The sequence below is a fragment of the Bubalus kerabau genome, chromosome X (assembly GCF_029407905.1).
Source record: "Bubalus kerabau isolate K-KA32 ecotype Philippines breed swamp buffalo chromosome X, PCC_UOA_SB_1v2, whole genome shotgun sequence".
Lineage (NCBI taxonomy): Eukaryota > Metazoa > Chordata > Mammalia > Artiodactyla > Bovidae > Bubalus > Bubalus kerabau.
This window is the reverse complement of record NC_073647.1, coordinates 24,711,788-24,726,714: the sequence shown is the minus strand read 5'-3', so window position 1 is coordinate 24,726,714 and position 14,927 is coordinate 24,711,788. Positions and strand designations below refer to the sequence as shown.

Genomic DNA, 14,927 nt, shown 5'->3' with positions numbered 1-14,927 from the left:
TGCCATGAGGCATGTTTAATGTATCAAACTGAGGCTTGGCCTCTCCTAGCTGGTTGTTTTGAAAGGGAGTTTAGCATCCTTTAGGGACATGACAGCCTAAAGGAGGCTTTTGTTGCTCCTGACTTTGGTTCCTTCATTGTCCTAAAAATTCCCTGTCATTTGTTAAACGTCTCTTACCATTGAACAAAAGCACATCGTTTTCTATGAGTTATTTTTCTAATAATCTGCTCAGTGGCTCTCTTTGCCTATTGTAAGTTGATGTTATGTGCCAGGAGGGATTAAAAATAAAGAAGAACAAAAGACAATGGTGACTATGTGAGGTGATGGATGTGTTAATTAGCTTGATCGTGGTGCTCATTTCACAATGTGTGCATACATCAAAATGTCAAGTAAGATATCTTGAATATATATAATTTTTATTTGTCAATTAGATCGCAATAAAACTGAAAAAAAAGAAAAGAAAGAGGAAACTATGTAGCTTAGTTGTCAGGGTTCATTTGCATGCAGCGCTCAGGTCTTGGCATCCATGGTCTCACCGGGAAGACAGGACCGACGTGGCGTAAGCCACATGGCAGGCAATGATGTCAAGTGACAAACTGTCCTAAGATGAGTTGCTCCAGATGTGGCTGGGAAATCTTTTGCATTTGAAAGCCCCCAGGGAGACCATTAAAACTGTAAATATCTGGGATCCACATCTGGCTTGTTACATCAGAATCTTTGGCCATAGGTCCTAGTAAACAGCATTTTTAAACAGTTCCCTCAGCTGCTTTCTCTCCATTCCTCACAGGCGATTCTGATACTCACTAAACTAAAATTCAAAAATCAATAAAGGAAAATATTGGATTTCCTAGGTGTATCAGTGGTAAAGAATCTGCCTGCCAATGCAGGAGGTACAGGAGACGCGAGTTCGATTTGTGGGTCGGGAAACTCCCCTGGAGAAGGGAATGACAACCCACTCCCATATTCTTGCCTGGACAGTTCCATGGACAGAGGAGCCTGGCGGGTTATAATCCATGGGGTCACAGAGAGTCAGACATGAATTAGCAACTAAATAACAACAGCAACAGGAAAAAGTTGAATGGCAGAGAGGATTGAGGGCATGTTAGGGCTTAGATAAGCAGAGAAGAGCTGGAAGGGGAGTCGTATTCATCCCGGCAAGAATGTGCGTGCCTGCAACCTGTCCCTGCAGAAGGGACTGCGTTCTCTTCCATTCCCATCAAAATGCCTCAGAGGGTGAAATTCCTTATTTATTGCAACAAGTGCAGCCCACTGTAAGCATGTGGTCCTTTGTGCTGCCACAAATAGTCCAGGCTCACTGATACAAGCACCCCTCAAAGATATTGCAGATATGATTCCGTGAGTGCTCAGTCACTCAGTCATGTCTGATTCTTTGTGACCCCATGGACTGTAGCCCGCCAGGCTCCTCTGTCCATGGGATTTCCCAGGCAAGAATACTGGAGTGGGTCGCCATTCCCTGCTCCAGGGGATCTTCCCAACCCAGGGATAGAACCCATATCTCTTGAGTCTCTTGCTTTGGCAGGCAGATTCTTTACCACTAGAGCCACCTGGGAAGGCCCATTTGATTCCAGAGCATCGCAAGAAACTGAGTTACATGAGTTGTTTGGTTTCCCAGTGCATATAAGAGTTATGTTTCCATTTTATTTTTCTTTTAAGTCCTATCCAATTTTTAAATTTTAATTAAAAAAATTTTGACCATGCTGCACAGCATGTAGGATCTTAGTTCCCCAACCAGGGATCAAACCCGTGCCCCCTGCAGTGGAAGCGTGAAGTCTTGACCACTGGACCTCCAGGGAAGTCCCTGTTTATGCTCTACTGTCATCTATTAAGTGTGCAATGGCATTACGTCTTAAAAAACAATGTACACGCCTTAATTAACAAATATTTTATTGTTAAAAATGCTATGATCTAAGCCTTCAGCGAGTTGTAATCTTTCTGCAGTAGTCATATCAAAGATCACTGATCACACAATGAATATAATAATAACAATAAAGTGTAGACTCTTGGGAGAATTACCAAAAGTGACACAGAGACCTGAAGTGAGCAAATGCTGTTGGAGAAATGGCGCCAGTAGACTTGCTTGATTCAGGGCTGCCAAACACCTTCCGTTTGTGAAAAAACACAATGTCCGCAAAGTGAAATGAAGCAAAGTGCGATAACACGAGGTTTGCCTGTACTAAACTCTGGAAGTTGCCTCTGTCTGCAACTGTATATCTGTAGAGATATTTCCTTACAGCCAAATAGGCAAATATAATAAGTAAGGGCCAGTATCGTTTATTTTTTCTAACTTTCTTCTACTTTATTGTAATGTATGGCAGATGCCTAACCAGTCTGTCTTCAGTGCCTCCATTTGGTAGGAAAGGTGGAAAGATTTTTTTCTCTACCTTTCTAGTGCTTATCTACCCTTCTTAAAAAAAGAAAACTATATTTTAGGGCAGTTCTAGCTTCATGGTGAAACTGATCAAAATGGAGAGATGTCTTGTATACCCCTGCCCCTACACATGCATAGCCTCCCCCACTATCAGCATGTCCCATCAGAGTGGTATGTTTGTGACAATTGATGAACCTACATTGACACATCATTAGCACCAAAGTCTAGAGTTGACATTGCCATTACTCCTGATGTTGGACATTCTAGGGGTTTGGACAAATGTATAATGACACCTATCTACCTTTAGTGTTGTTCAGGGTAATTTCACTGCCCTAAAAAACTTCTGTGCATTCTCTCTTTTTTAAACCACTAATCTAAACTACCTTACCCATCTATCCATTTATTCCTTCTCCATATGCCATATTCTTTTTTGCCTTCTTATTTCCTGTTTGACTCATCCATCCATGTCTTCCACCTGAAGTTGGGGAGATAATGAGAGTTTTCAGAGTCCAATTCTGTTTTGCTGAGTCTGTCAATTACAGGGCATGGTGCTGCTTGTTTTGTGAAAACCAAGGACTTGGAGAAGTGAAATTGACCACTGCACTTGAATGTAAGCAGGTGGCTCTTCTGTCATATAAGCCAAATATTGTATAAATACAATAATGTATTGCCCTTTCCTGTTTCATAGTAGTTTACCAACACAAACTCATTTTTTGTAGGCATCATAATTATCTCAGAATTCCTATAACACAGTGGTTTGGCTTAGATTTAAGTTTTCCTAAGGCCGTTATAGTTTTCCTTTATCATGGGACGTATCTCTATAGTCAGCCTTTGTTTCTGCATTTTAGCCCCTTAAAATAATTTCCTCAGACCTATATGATTCGTTCCCTTTGGAAAACAGAGTTATAAAAATGAATTCACTCTAAAGCCTTTCCAGGAAATGGAGGAAATATATTTTACTGGAAAATCAATAGCCTAGGATAGAGGTTCAAAAGGCCTCTACCTCTTTTTCTATGGCTTCTAACCATCTGTTTTATTTTGAATTTAGTCAAAGGTTAATTGAGCAAAAGGATAGTCCGTTGTCCTTGTGAAGAAGGAGTCAGGGAAGCAAAGGCAATGTCTGGACAGTCTATTTTAGTATTGAGTGGATTTCATCTCAATCAGATTGTACTGCTCTAAAGTTGGTTGGCCTGCCAAACTCCCTGCCTTCTGACTCACCACTGAGGCCTTCTGTTTGGGAACACATAGCCTTCTCTGTCTGCTTCCCTTTTTAATCCTTTTACAGTAGATGCCCTGTGGCCTGAAAAATAAAGAACCAGTCTCCAAAGTTCATCAGTTGGTCTATTGAGATTGAGGAAAGCAATAAAAGTCCAAGTGAATTTGGGAAAGAATCTTAGGCATCCACCGTGATGAGCATTTCTACTAATCACACCACAGCAAGGGCAATACTGTTCAGTACATCATCATTCAAACACATTTTGCATTATTTAACGAAGGACTTATTAATCACCTTTGTCAATCTAGCTTGTAAAATCAGCATTCAGTTCAGTTGCTCAGTCATGTCCTACTCTGCAACCCCATGAATCGCAGCACGTCAGGCCTCCCTGTCCATCACCAACTCCCGGAGTTCATCCAAACTCACGTCCATCGAGTTGATGATGCCATCCAGCCATCTCATCCTCTGTCGTCCCCTTCTCCTCCTGCCCCCAATCCCTCCCAGCATCAGGGTCTTTTCCAATGAGTCAACTCTTCGCATGAGGTGGCCAAAGTACTGGAGTTTCAGCTTTAGCATCAGTCCTTCCAAAGAACACCCAGGACTGATCTCCTTTAGAATGGACTGGTTGGATCTCCTTGCAGTCCAAAGGACTCTCAAGAGTCTTCTCCAACACCACAGTTCAAAAGCATCAATTCTTCGGTGCTCAGCTTTCTTTATAGTCCAACTCTCACATCCATACATGACTACTGGAAAAACCATAGCCTGGACTAGACGGACCTTTGTTTGCAAAGTAATGTCTCTGCTTTTGAATATGCTATCTAGGTTAGTCATAACTTTCCTTCCAAGGAGTAAGTGTCTTTTAATTTCATGGCTGCAATCACCATCTGCAGTGATTTTGGACTGGAAAAGGTCAGTTTTCATTCCAATCCCAAAGAAAGGCAATGCCAAAGAATGCTCAAACTACCACACAATTGCACTCATCTCGCATGCTAGTAAAGTAATGCTCAAAATTCTCCAAGCCAGGCTTCAGCAACACGTGAACCGTGAACTTCCTGATGTTCAACCTGGTTTTAGAAAAGGCAGAGGAACCAGAGATCAAATTGCCAACATCCAGTGGATCATGGAAAAAGCAAGAGAGTTCCAGAAAAACATCTACTTCTGCTTTATTGACTATGCCAAAGCCTTTGACTGTGTGGATCACAATAAACTGGAAAATTCTGAAAGAGATGGGAATACCAGACCACCTGACCTGCCTCTTGAGAAACCTGTATGCAGGTCGGGAAGCAACAGTTAGAACTGGACATGGAACAACAGACTGGTTCCAAATAAGAAAAGGAGTACGTCAAAGCTGTATGTTGCCACCCTGCTTATTTAATTTATATGCAGAGTACATCATGAGAAACGCTGGGCTGGAAGAAGCACAAGCTGGAATCAAGATTGCCGGGAGAAATATCAATCACCTCAGATATGCAGATGACACCACCCTTATGGCAGAAAGTGAAGAGGAACTCAAAAGCCTCTTGATGAAAGTGAAAGAGGAGAGAGAAAAAGTTGGCTTAAAGCTCAACATTCAGAAAACGAAGATCATGGCATCTGGTCCCATCACTTCATGGGAAATAGATGGGGAAACAGTGGAAACAGTGGAAACAGTGTCCGACTTTATTTTTTGGGGCTCCAAAATCACTGCAGATGGTGATTGAAGCCATGAAATCAGCATTCAGCCACCCTCAAAACTTGCAACAGTATGAGTTTAGTATATGTTTCCGTTCAGATCTCCAGAACTCAGTCAAGGGCAGTAAGCAGTGTCTGCCTTCCTGCTTCTGTTTGTCCGTACGAGTGATTGCAGCGCAGATAGAACCCTTGGAATACTGCTTCGCTTAGCGCACTCCAATAAACCCATTGGACCAGGGCAGTTTGCACTTTTCTTGCAAAATCTTAGCCCTTTCTCCTAAGAGAACTTGAGATGATTGCATTTTAAAGGAAGTTGAAATAATAAAACTGTTTCAACAGGGAGAGGGAGGTTGAATTATAGCAACCTTGGAGTTAAAGTAGTGATGTTTAATTGTCTTAAAAAATCACACTTTATGATGTTAATAATGTCTTTGAAATTTCTAATTTAAAAATTCCCTCAGGCAATGATTGTGTTTTGTTTTCTTTTTCGCTTTGTTTTTCTTTTTTTTAAACGAACATTATAATCTGGGTAGTATGACAGTTTCAGACAATGGTGCTTGAATGCAAGGTTGAGGATTTGAGACGGTACATTACTAGACATGGTCTCTTCAGAAAAATGTGAACAAAGGAAGTGATAAACTGACTTCATTCTCTCCTGGATATAAGTGGGAAGCCACCAGCCTCTTTTTCTTTCAACATGAATACTGTAGACAAATATTGCTAAAAAGGAAATCTGTATAAGAGTTTTACCTCTTAATAACTGTGGTCCTGTTGAATTCTAGTGCAGCTCTTTCCATTTCTAAGAATAAAAAATGAATCCTAGTGCTGAATGTGAGTAAAAGTGATTATTTAATACACTGCAGTGAACAACAGCTCAACTGGGCAGAGAGGTGTAAGGATGGACAAATTGAGTTTGGAAGGGCATTCTACTGGATAAGGACTTGAACTCAGAGAAAAAACAGAAAAATTTCCATGAACAGATGAGAAATTTGTCCTTTGAATTTAAGATAACAGCTACAATGATATATAATTCACATACCACAAAAGTCACCACTTTAAAGTATACAATTCACTGATTTTTAGCAAGTTAACAGTTATGTGATGATCACCACCATCTTATTTTATAACATTTTCATCACCTCAATAAGAAACCCTGTACTCACATTAGTACTCACTCCCTCCAGCCCTTAACAACCACTAATCTACTTTCTGTCTCTCTGTAGGTTTTCCTTATTCTGGATGTTTCATATAAATTGAATCATACAATCTTTGTTCTTTTGTGTCTGGCTTCTTCCTTAGCATAACATTTTCGAGGTTCATCCACGTTGTGTCTTAGTAACTCATTGCTTTTTTTGACTGATTAATCTTCCATTGTATGGATATAATAGGTTTTGTGTATCCAACCATCACCTGATGGACCTTTGGGTTAGTATTTATAATGTTGTTGTGAAAATCGATGTGCAAATATTTACATAGAAATATTTTTTTCATTTTTTCTAGTAATGGATTACTGGATCATATGATAACTCTATGTCTGACTTTTTGAGGAACTGCCGAACTGTCCACAGTAGCTACTTTCCATAGAAAGTTTTTGACTTTCCCACCAGCAATGTATGAAGGTTCCAGTTTCTCCATATCTTCACCAACCCTTTTTATTTTCTACTTTTTCTTTTTATTATAGCCACTCTACTAAGTGTAAAGTAGTATTGTGGTTTTGATTAGCATTTCCCTAGCGGTTAACTCGGAGAAGGCAATGGCACCCCACTCCAGAACTCTTGCCTGGAAAATCCATGGATGGAGGAGCCTGGTAGGCTGAAGTCCATGGGGTAGCTAAGAGTCAGACATGACTTCACTTTCACTTTCACTTTTCAATTTCATGCGTTGGAGAAGGAAATGGCAACCCACTCCAGTGTTCTTGCCTGGAGAATCCCAGGGTCGGCGGAGCCTGGTGGGCTGCTGTCTATGGGGTTGCACAGAGTCGGACACGACTGAAGCGACTTAGCAGCAGCAGCAGCAGCAGTGGTTAACTATGTTAACTATCTCTTTATGTGCATATTGGCCATTTGTATATCTTCTTTGGCGAGATGTCTATTTAAATCCTTTGCCAACTTTAATTGATTACTTTTATTGTTGAGTTGTAAATTCTGAATAGTAGACCCTTTTCAAATACATGATTTGTAAATATTTTCCCCATTTTGTGGGTTGTCTTTTTCTTGACAATGTCCTTTGGTGAGCTTCTCTGGTGGCTCAGTGGTAAAGAATCCAAAGGAGACACAGGAGACATGGATTTGATCCCTGGGTTGGGAAGACCCCCTGGAGAAGGAAAAGGCAAACCACTCCAGTATTCTTTTTTTTTAATTTTTTAAATAAATTTATTCATTTTAATTGGAGGCTAATAACTTTACAATATTGTAGTGGTTTTGCCATACATTGCCATGAATCCACTCCAGTATTCTTGCCTGAGGAATCCCATGGACAGAGAAGCCAGCGGGCTATAGACCATGGGGTTGCAAAAGAGTTGGACGTGACTTAGCAACTAAACAACGTCCTTTGATACATAAAAATTTTTAATTTTCATGAATTTCAATTTATCCATCTTTAGTCTCTTGTTGCTTGTGCTTTTGGTGTCATCCAAGAATCCATTGCCAAATCCAAGGTCAGGAAGATTTCCTCTTCTGTTTTCTTCTCAGGGTTTTGTAATTTTAACTCCGGCATCCATTTTGAGTTAATTTTTTAATATGATGTGAAGTAGGAGTGCAAGTTCTTTCTTTGCACGTACTTATCCAGCGGTCCCAGCACCACTTTTTAAAAAATACCTCTTTAAAAACTCTTTTAAAAATATCTCTTTAAAAACTTTATATTGGGGTATAGTTGATTAACAATGTTCGTGTTGTTAGTTTAAGGTGTACAGCAAAGTGAGCCTCCAGCAACTCATCAATTACAGTTCACGTTTTCCTACCTTGCTTCCCATTCCTGTGGAGGCTTCTCATGGTTTTCTGCTCCAGCAAGATATGATCTCTATCTGCTTGTCTGTTTCTCTAATTTTGAGTGTATCATTTTTCCCTTGTGACCTCAATTCCCTGACAAATGTAAGCAAAGTTCTTTTTCCCATTTTTTTAAAAAGCTATTTGCTTGTTTTTAGGATGGAGTAATGCCTAGCAAATGCCTTAAATGTTGGAGTGGAAACCAGAAGTCCTGTTTCTTCTTTTTTGATATAGGCATGTATAGCTATTTACAGTCTCCAAGCACTGTTTTAACTGCATCGTACAAGTGTTTTACGTTGTGTTTTTTTTTTTTTTATTCATCTCAAGATAGTTTCTAATTTCCTTTGTTGTGTGTTGACTTCCTGTAGGGGGTAACATTTCTATTCCATTATTGGGTTAATTTCACAGCACACTGGTACTGCCAGGCCCCTAGATGCACGCTTATTTTTAGAGTAGGCATTCCTCCTTAAGGAACAGAGAAACTGAAAGTAGACGTGAGTGGCTGGGAGGAGGGGCTACAACTCATTGGGGCCACCCCTATAGCCCATGTCCTTGTCGGCCAGGGGTGATATTGCCCTTCAGGTGACATTTGGCGTTGTCTGGGCACATTTTTGATTGTCATACTTGGGCAGGGGGTGGTGTGCAGCTGACATCTGATGGGTAGATTCCAGTGATGTTGCTAAACGTCATGCAGTGCACAGGACATCCCCTCACAGCAAAGAGTGATCTGCTCTGAAATGTCAATAACTGCCATTGAGAAACCTTTTTTTTAACCCTTTAAATTGGAAGGGACTGTTTCCCAACTCACCCAGCACCTACACATACAGTGTCTCCCTTACCTCTTCACAATGGCCCCTGAGGTAGGTGAAATGTCACAATCTGAGATGAGGCAAGTGAAACCTTAAAACTGAAGCAATCTGCTCATTGGTAGCAGAGCCTGGACTACCACCCTTCAGTTCAGTTGTTTCAAAAAAACCCACAGCTGTCTGGACCTCCAGGTGGTTTTTCCATTCCACCTTTCAAAAGCAGAGCATCATGCACTGTCTTGTGAGTATACGTCTGGCATGTTGGTAGGTTAAGGGGCTTCTCCTGGCTAAGAATGCTTCACATGGTCTTGTGAGCCCCCCGTTTACTGTCTCCCTCTGCAGATAGAGTAGAAACTCCCTGAGGGCAGGTATGGCCTTTGTCACCACATAGTGAAAGTTGCTCAGTCACGTCCGACTCTTTGCGACCCCATGGACTGTCCATGGAATTCTCCAGGCCAGAATACTGGAGTGGGTATCCTTTCCCTTCTCCAGGGGATCTTCCCAACCCAGTGATCGAACCCAGTTCTCCCACACTGCAGGCGGATTCTTTACCAGCTGAGCCACAAGGGAAGCCCTGTCACCACATAGACACTCAGTAAATTTGTGTTGAATGGATTAGGAGATATGAGAAAGTACACCAAAATGTTAGCTTGGTGGATCTCTAAGAGCTTGGAATGAAGGTTGTAGCTGCCTCCAGAAAAGGCTGGGAAATGGGGCATGACTCCAGGGCTGGTGGGGGAAGAGAAACTGTGGACCTATTTATTGATTATTTTGCCTAGAGGATTTTCTTTGGGCTATCATTAATAATACTGGTAAGCATCATTTCCCTCATTTAATTCCTCACATTTCAGCTTCTTTTTCTCTTTGAAATGTTTATACTGGCACTTTTTACTTTTAATTAAAAAACCAGTTTTAACCCTGCTTAAAAATTCAGTGTCCTCAGATTTTGTCACCTAAAGATCTTCTCAAAAACATCATTTAAAAAAATCTGTTTTGGTGTTTGATATCAGTTATCGTGAAATTATCCTGACGTTGAATCTCTATGTCTTGGGGTAGTTGGTCTCAATCTTCTCAGCCATAAAATGGAAATGATGATCCTTTGTTAGCTGAGACTTTTACTGAGGATAAAATAATTTAAAGCACACAAAAGCATTCTGAGCCATACTGTGTAAATGGTAGGGCCCCTCCAAATAAAGGTAATTCTGAAAAAACATGTATGAGTTATGCAATATAACCAATTGTCATGCAATTATTAGTTTGCTAGAATGCATTCAGATTTTGTGTTCCTTACTCACACTGCTAGCCTGAGTAAATAGGACTTTCCTTTCTTATAATTTGATTAAAAGATCTAAAACTGTATTTTATTTTGGACTTTTCTGACAATTACAATACCTTGATCTTTGTTTCTCCATAGGTGTTACAGAATATCTTGGACACTGAAAAAGATTATGCTAAAGAACTGCAGTCTCTTCTTGTTACTTACTTAAGACCCCTGCAGTCCAATAACAAGTAAGTTTTATATTTTAAACCTCTCACTAAGCAAAGCAAGATAATGTCAGCATATGGAGTCATTACTCTTATGTCACTGAATAATTGATTTTGCCCTTTAGAAGAATTTCCACAGATCACAGGTTGCCAAGAACATGGTCAAGGCAACAGAAATTATGCAAGATGTTGCTTTTGGAGAGCTTGAGTTTCTCTCTCTTCTGGCTCTGGCGGGAATGAGTCGATCTGCTTTTCTGTCTGTCACCATTTTTGTCTTGTCCGTTTTTAAAGGGATATATTTGGTTTTACCTTCCAGAAAAAGGACTTGCTGATGTTTTTATGCAAAAAGCACAGATACTGGAAATTCTTCTGCTTGCTGTGACCTTTGCTTGCCAGAGCAGAAACTCTTTCCCATGCTCTGAGAGTGGAAAAAGTGTGGCATTTTGTGAGTGTTCCTAAGAGGCATTCAAGCCAGTATTTCACCCAGGCCAAAGTGAATGAGAAAGAGATGTTAGAATGTTTTTCACAATCCAACATTCAAACCTTATTCTTGTCATGGAAATCTGAAGGCCTGAATTGTAAACTTACTTTTCACAAAATAAAACTGTTGACCACTCATTTTTTTGGTGCTTGTAACAAATAATGTCCAACTGCATTTGTGTGTTTTTATTTTAATGGATTAAACTTTCCTAGAGATTATGATTTAAGTCAAATAGAAAATTTAGCAGTTGATACGTAGAGTGGAGGACAGAAGCCTCTTCTTTTACTTCAGTTTGAGTATATTTTTTGCCAAACAATTACCTAAATTGTTGGCTTCTAGCTTAAATAAGTTTAATGTTGTATTTCACTATTTTCTCCCTTTTTCTAAACCATTCTTGCTTAGACATAATGTCCTATTAAATTTCCCACTTGGTTATTTTCATGACACTGTGGGAATCCTACTTCAGTATGAAAGGATTTTGTATTCCTGTGTTTTGTCAGAGTTTAAATGATCAACAACAAAGTAGCTTTTGTTATTATTTTGTAAAGTATGAAGTGCTCTGTGAATCATAGTTCTTAGAGCTGAATGGAATTTCAGTGAATCATTGGGTCTAGTGCCCTGGAAGAAATGACTTTCCTCATTGAATAAATAAGAAAACCAAATCCCAGAGAGGCTCACTGCCCTGCCCATCACATGGGCAGTCAGTGGCCAGATTCAACCCGCTGTATCTCCTGCCACTGAGTGAAATGTGAGTCTGTGTTCTAGAGGTGACAGGCAGAGGAGGAGAGGGAAACTGATGTGTTAAAGCTGACAGCAGAGATGGTAAGACTTCAAATAAAGGAGTGATTGATGAGAAATCAAGAACTAGACAAAAGAAAGGAAAAGAGCCAGGGCAGAGAAGGTGAGAGAACCGAGCCAGAGCCGCACTGTTCCATGGAAATTCGAAACACACTTACAGTCACTTTCCATTGGTTCTGCCTTGTCGACCCCGAAGTGATTTGAGCAGAGCAGACTGTTTACTGTTTAATCCTGAAGGGCCCAGCTAAGTGCTCAGTCAAGTTCCTGCTGCTCTAGGGGAGCAACAGCCAGGAAAGCTGCCTAAACGGTTTCACTTTTGACACCCATGAGAGGGGTTTTTCAGCTTGTGGTTCAAGAGGGCATCAGAGTGGAGGAACTGGGTGCTTTTTATACTCTGGGGGTTACTGGTAACGTCTGTTTGGGTCTTCCTTTTCTTTGTCAGCAAAAGTTACTCTCCTGGAAACCCTCCCCTAGTATTATTATATTAAGGAGAAATAACGTGTGGCAGACGTTGGCCTTTTAAGTCAATCTTCAGAAAAGTTTTCTCTCAAAAAGTAGAAGCATTTACTCTGGAGCTAGAATGTTTGAGTTCAACTTCTGGCTTCACCATTCGCTGGCTTTGTGACTTTGGCTGATTTGCTTAACCTCTCTGTGTGTGGGTTTCCTTATGTGTAAAATGGAGACAGCGATAGTATCTATCTCATAAAGTTGTTGTAAGGTTAAGACAAGTTGTTATTTATAAAATGCTTACCTCAGTGTTAAGCGCAATACTAGGGTTGGCTCCTTTTTTTTTTTTTTTTTTCCGATATGAGAAGAAAAGATGAGAAAATTCTTAGTACAGAGGTGATGGATAAAATTGTTCAGTTTGTCTTTGTTTGATTCTACTCCATTCCAAAAACAAACACACACATCAGTAGTATTTCTTCCCTCCTACTTCCTCTCCAGATTTCCTTGAGTTGATTTATGAGCCTTTTAATTTAAGAGAAGCTGGATTTTGCTCTTTTTCTTTGTGCCTTATATGGCATATATAACATCTTCCAATTACTGTCCCAGCTCCTCTAGGGGAGAGAATTCAAAAGTTTTTACACTTATTCCCAACTGTGATGTATTCTACCTACTTTAGATTCTTATTTATTTTTTATTGAGATACAGTTGACATGTAAACATTATATTAGTTCAGATGTGCAGTGTAATGATTCAGTATTTGTATATATTGTGAAATAATCACTGCAGTAAATCTAGTTAACATTTATCATCACACATAGTTACAAAATTTTTTTCTTGTGATAAGGACTTTTAAGACCTACTCTCTCAGAAACTTTCCAATATGCAGTACAGTATTATTGACTATGGTCACCATGCCGTACATTCCATCCCTATGCCTTCCTTATTTTATAACTAGAAGCTTGAACCTTTTGACCACCGTAATCCATTCCACCCACCCCCTCTCCCCACCTTTGGCAACCACCAATCTGTTCTCTGTCAATGCTCAGATGTTAAGCACTTGTTACTCATTTACTCCTCGCTTTGTAAAATACCTAATGTCCCTTGTAAACACTCATTTCTTTAGGATCATTATTCTTGTCATAGAAAAGGAAACCAAGGAAAGAAGTTTTAGAAAGTTGCTTAAGACCACAGAGTTGGTGTCAATTCAGAAGCAAAAGTTAAAATATAAGAATTGCTTCTTTTGTCCCATTTGCCAGTTACTAGCAAACTGTCGCCTAACCAGACTAGAGAGAGATAGCTCAAGTCATCCCCAAGTTCTCTTCACTGAAGCTGCATATATCTATTTTTCAGTCTGAGTACTGTGGAGTTTACATCTTTATTGGGAAACTTCGAGGAAGTATGTACATTTCAACAGACGCTCTGCCAAGCCTTGGAAGAATGTTCAAAGTAAGTGTCTCACATTGCCATTAAGATAGCTAGCAACATTGGGTTTTTTAAATGTGTGCTTTGTTTTCTTTTGACTGTTGTCTTAGATATGGGCACTTTGTATTTATGCATTTATACCTTTATTACAACTTTAGTAAATTGCCCCAGTACAGAGAAAATCTGGACTTCCCTGGTGGCTCAGTGATAAAGAATCTGCCTGCACAGTGGGAGATTGGGGTACAATCCCTGGGTCAGGAAGAGTCCCTGGAGAAGGAAATGGCAGCCCACTCCAGTATTCTTGCTTGGGAAATCCCATGGACAGAGGAGCCTGGCACGCTACATACAGTCCATGGGGTCGCAAAACAGTTGGACATGACTGAGCAACTATACAATAACAACAACAGAGAAAATTCACTAGGTGGTGGTATTCACAGTGTCAGACCACTAGTTGCTTATCAGTGTTCTACATCTAGTCAATTACTTCTGGCTTTATTTAAGAATTATGTTGACAAATAAGGTCTAAATTGACTATAGATGATGCCTTTATCATCTATTAGATGATAATTCGTACATAGGGAATTACTTTTCCAAGTAATACCTTTATGTGAAGCACAATACATCATTGAAGGCTAGCTAGATCATTGAGGTGTTCAACTTCATACTGCAGAGTGAACTGTGATGATCATCAAGGAATTTGCTTCTGGAGCAAGATTAGTTGTCCAAGTGGTGGATCTCAGACATTGGTGACTTTTATTGTCTATAGGGAACTTGGGGGCAATTGCCTGTTTCTTGAACTTTGTGAAGCACAAGTGGTTGTCCACGGAGGAAGCTGGCGAGAGCCCTCACAAGGAGACCTCAAGAGCCACTCCAAATGCTGTAGGGATCCAGATGATTGGTATGGAAAGATGGTGACTAAGAGCAGATTGCCATCTAGATTTGTCATCTTTGTTTTCCATTTTATATAGAAATACATAGAAGAGTCCAAAGAATGAGCCAAAATTATTATAATCGATATCTCTGAATGGTGGAATTCCAAGTAATTTTTTTCTTGTGTTTTTCTGAGTTTTTTGCAAACTAAGATAGGTGACTTGTAATTTTAAACATCTGGATGTCACCTTGCCTAGCAACTGCCACCAAGACTACATAACACTTCTTTGTGATGCATCATTTCTGGATTCAGTTAGTTTTGTCTGTACTTAAAGTGAAGTGAAGTGAAAGTTGCTCC

At 40.0% G+C, this 14,927-nt stretch overlaps 1 protein-coding gene across 6 annotated transcripts in view; it reads left to right on the top strand.

The window, feature by feature from the left end:
- The window catches only part of ARHGEF6 (Rac/Cdc42 guanine nucleotide exchange factor 6), a 114,642-nt gene that overhangs the window by 50,973 nt on the left and 48,742 nt on the right, over positions 1-14,927 (top strand). For all 6 annotated transcript variants that reach the window (XM_055565544.1, XM_055565543.1, XM_055565548.1 and 3 more), the window contains 2 exons: positions 10,481-10,575; positions 13,628-13,723. In XM_055565544.1, the coding sequence (XP_055421519.1) occupies positions 10,481-10,575; positions 13,628-13,723 (191 nt within the window). The remainder of the gene's footprint in view (positions 1-10,480; positions 10,576-13,627; positions 13,724-14,927) is intronic.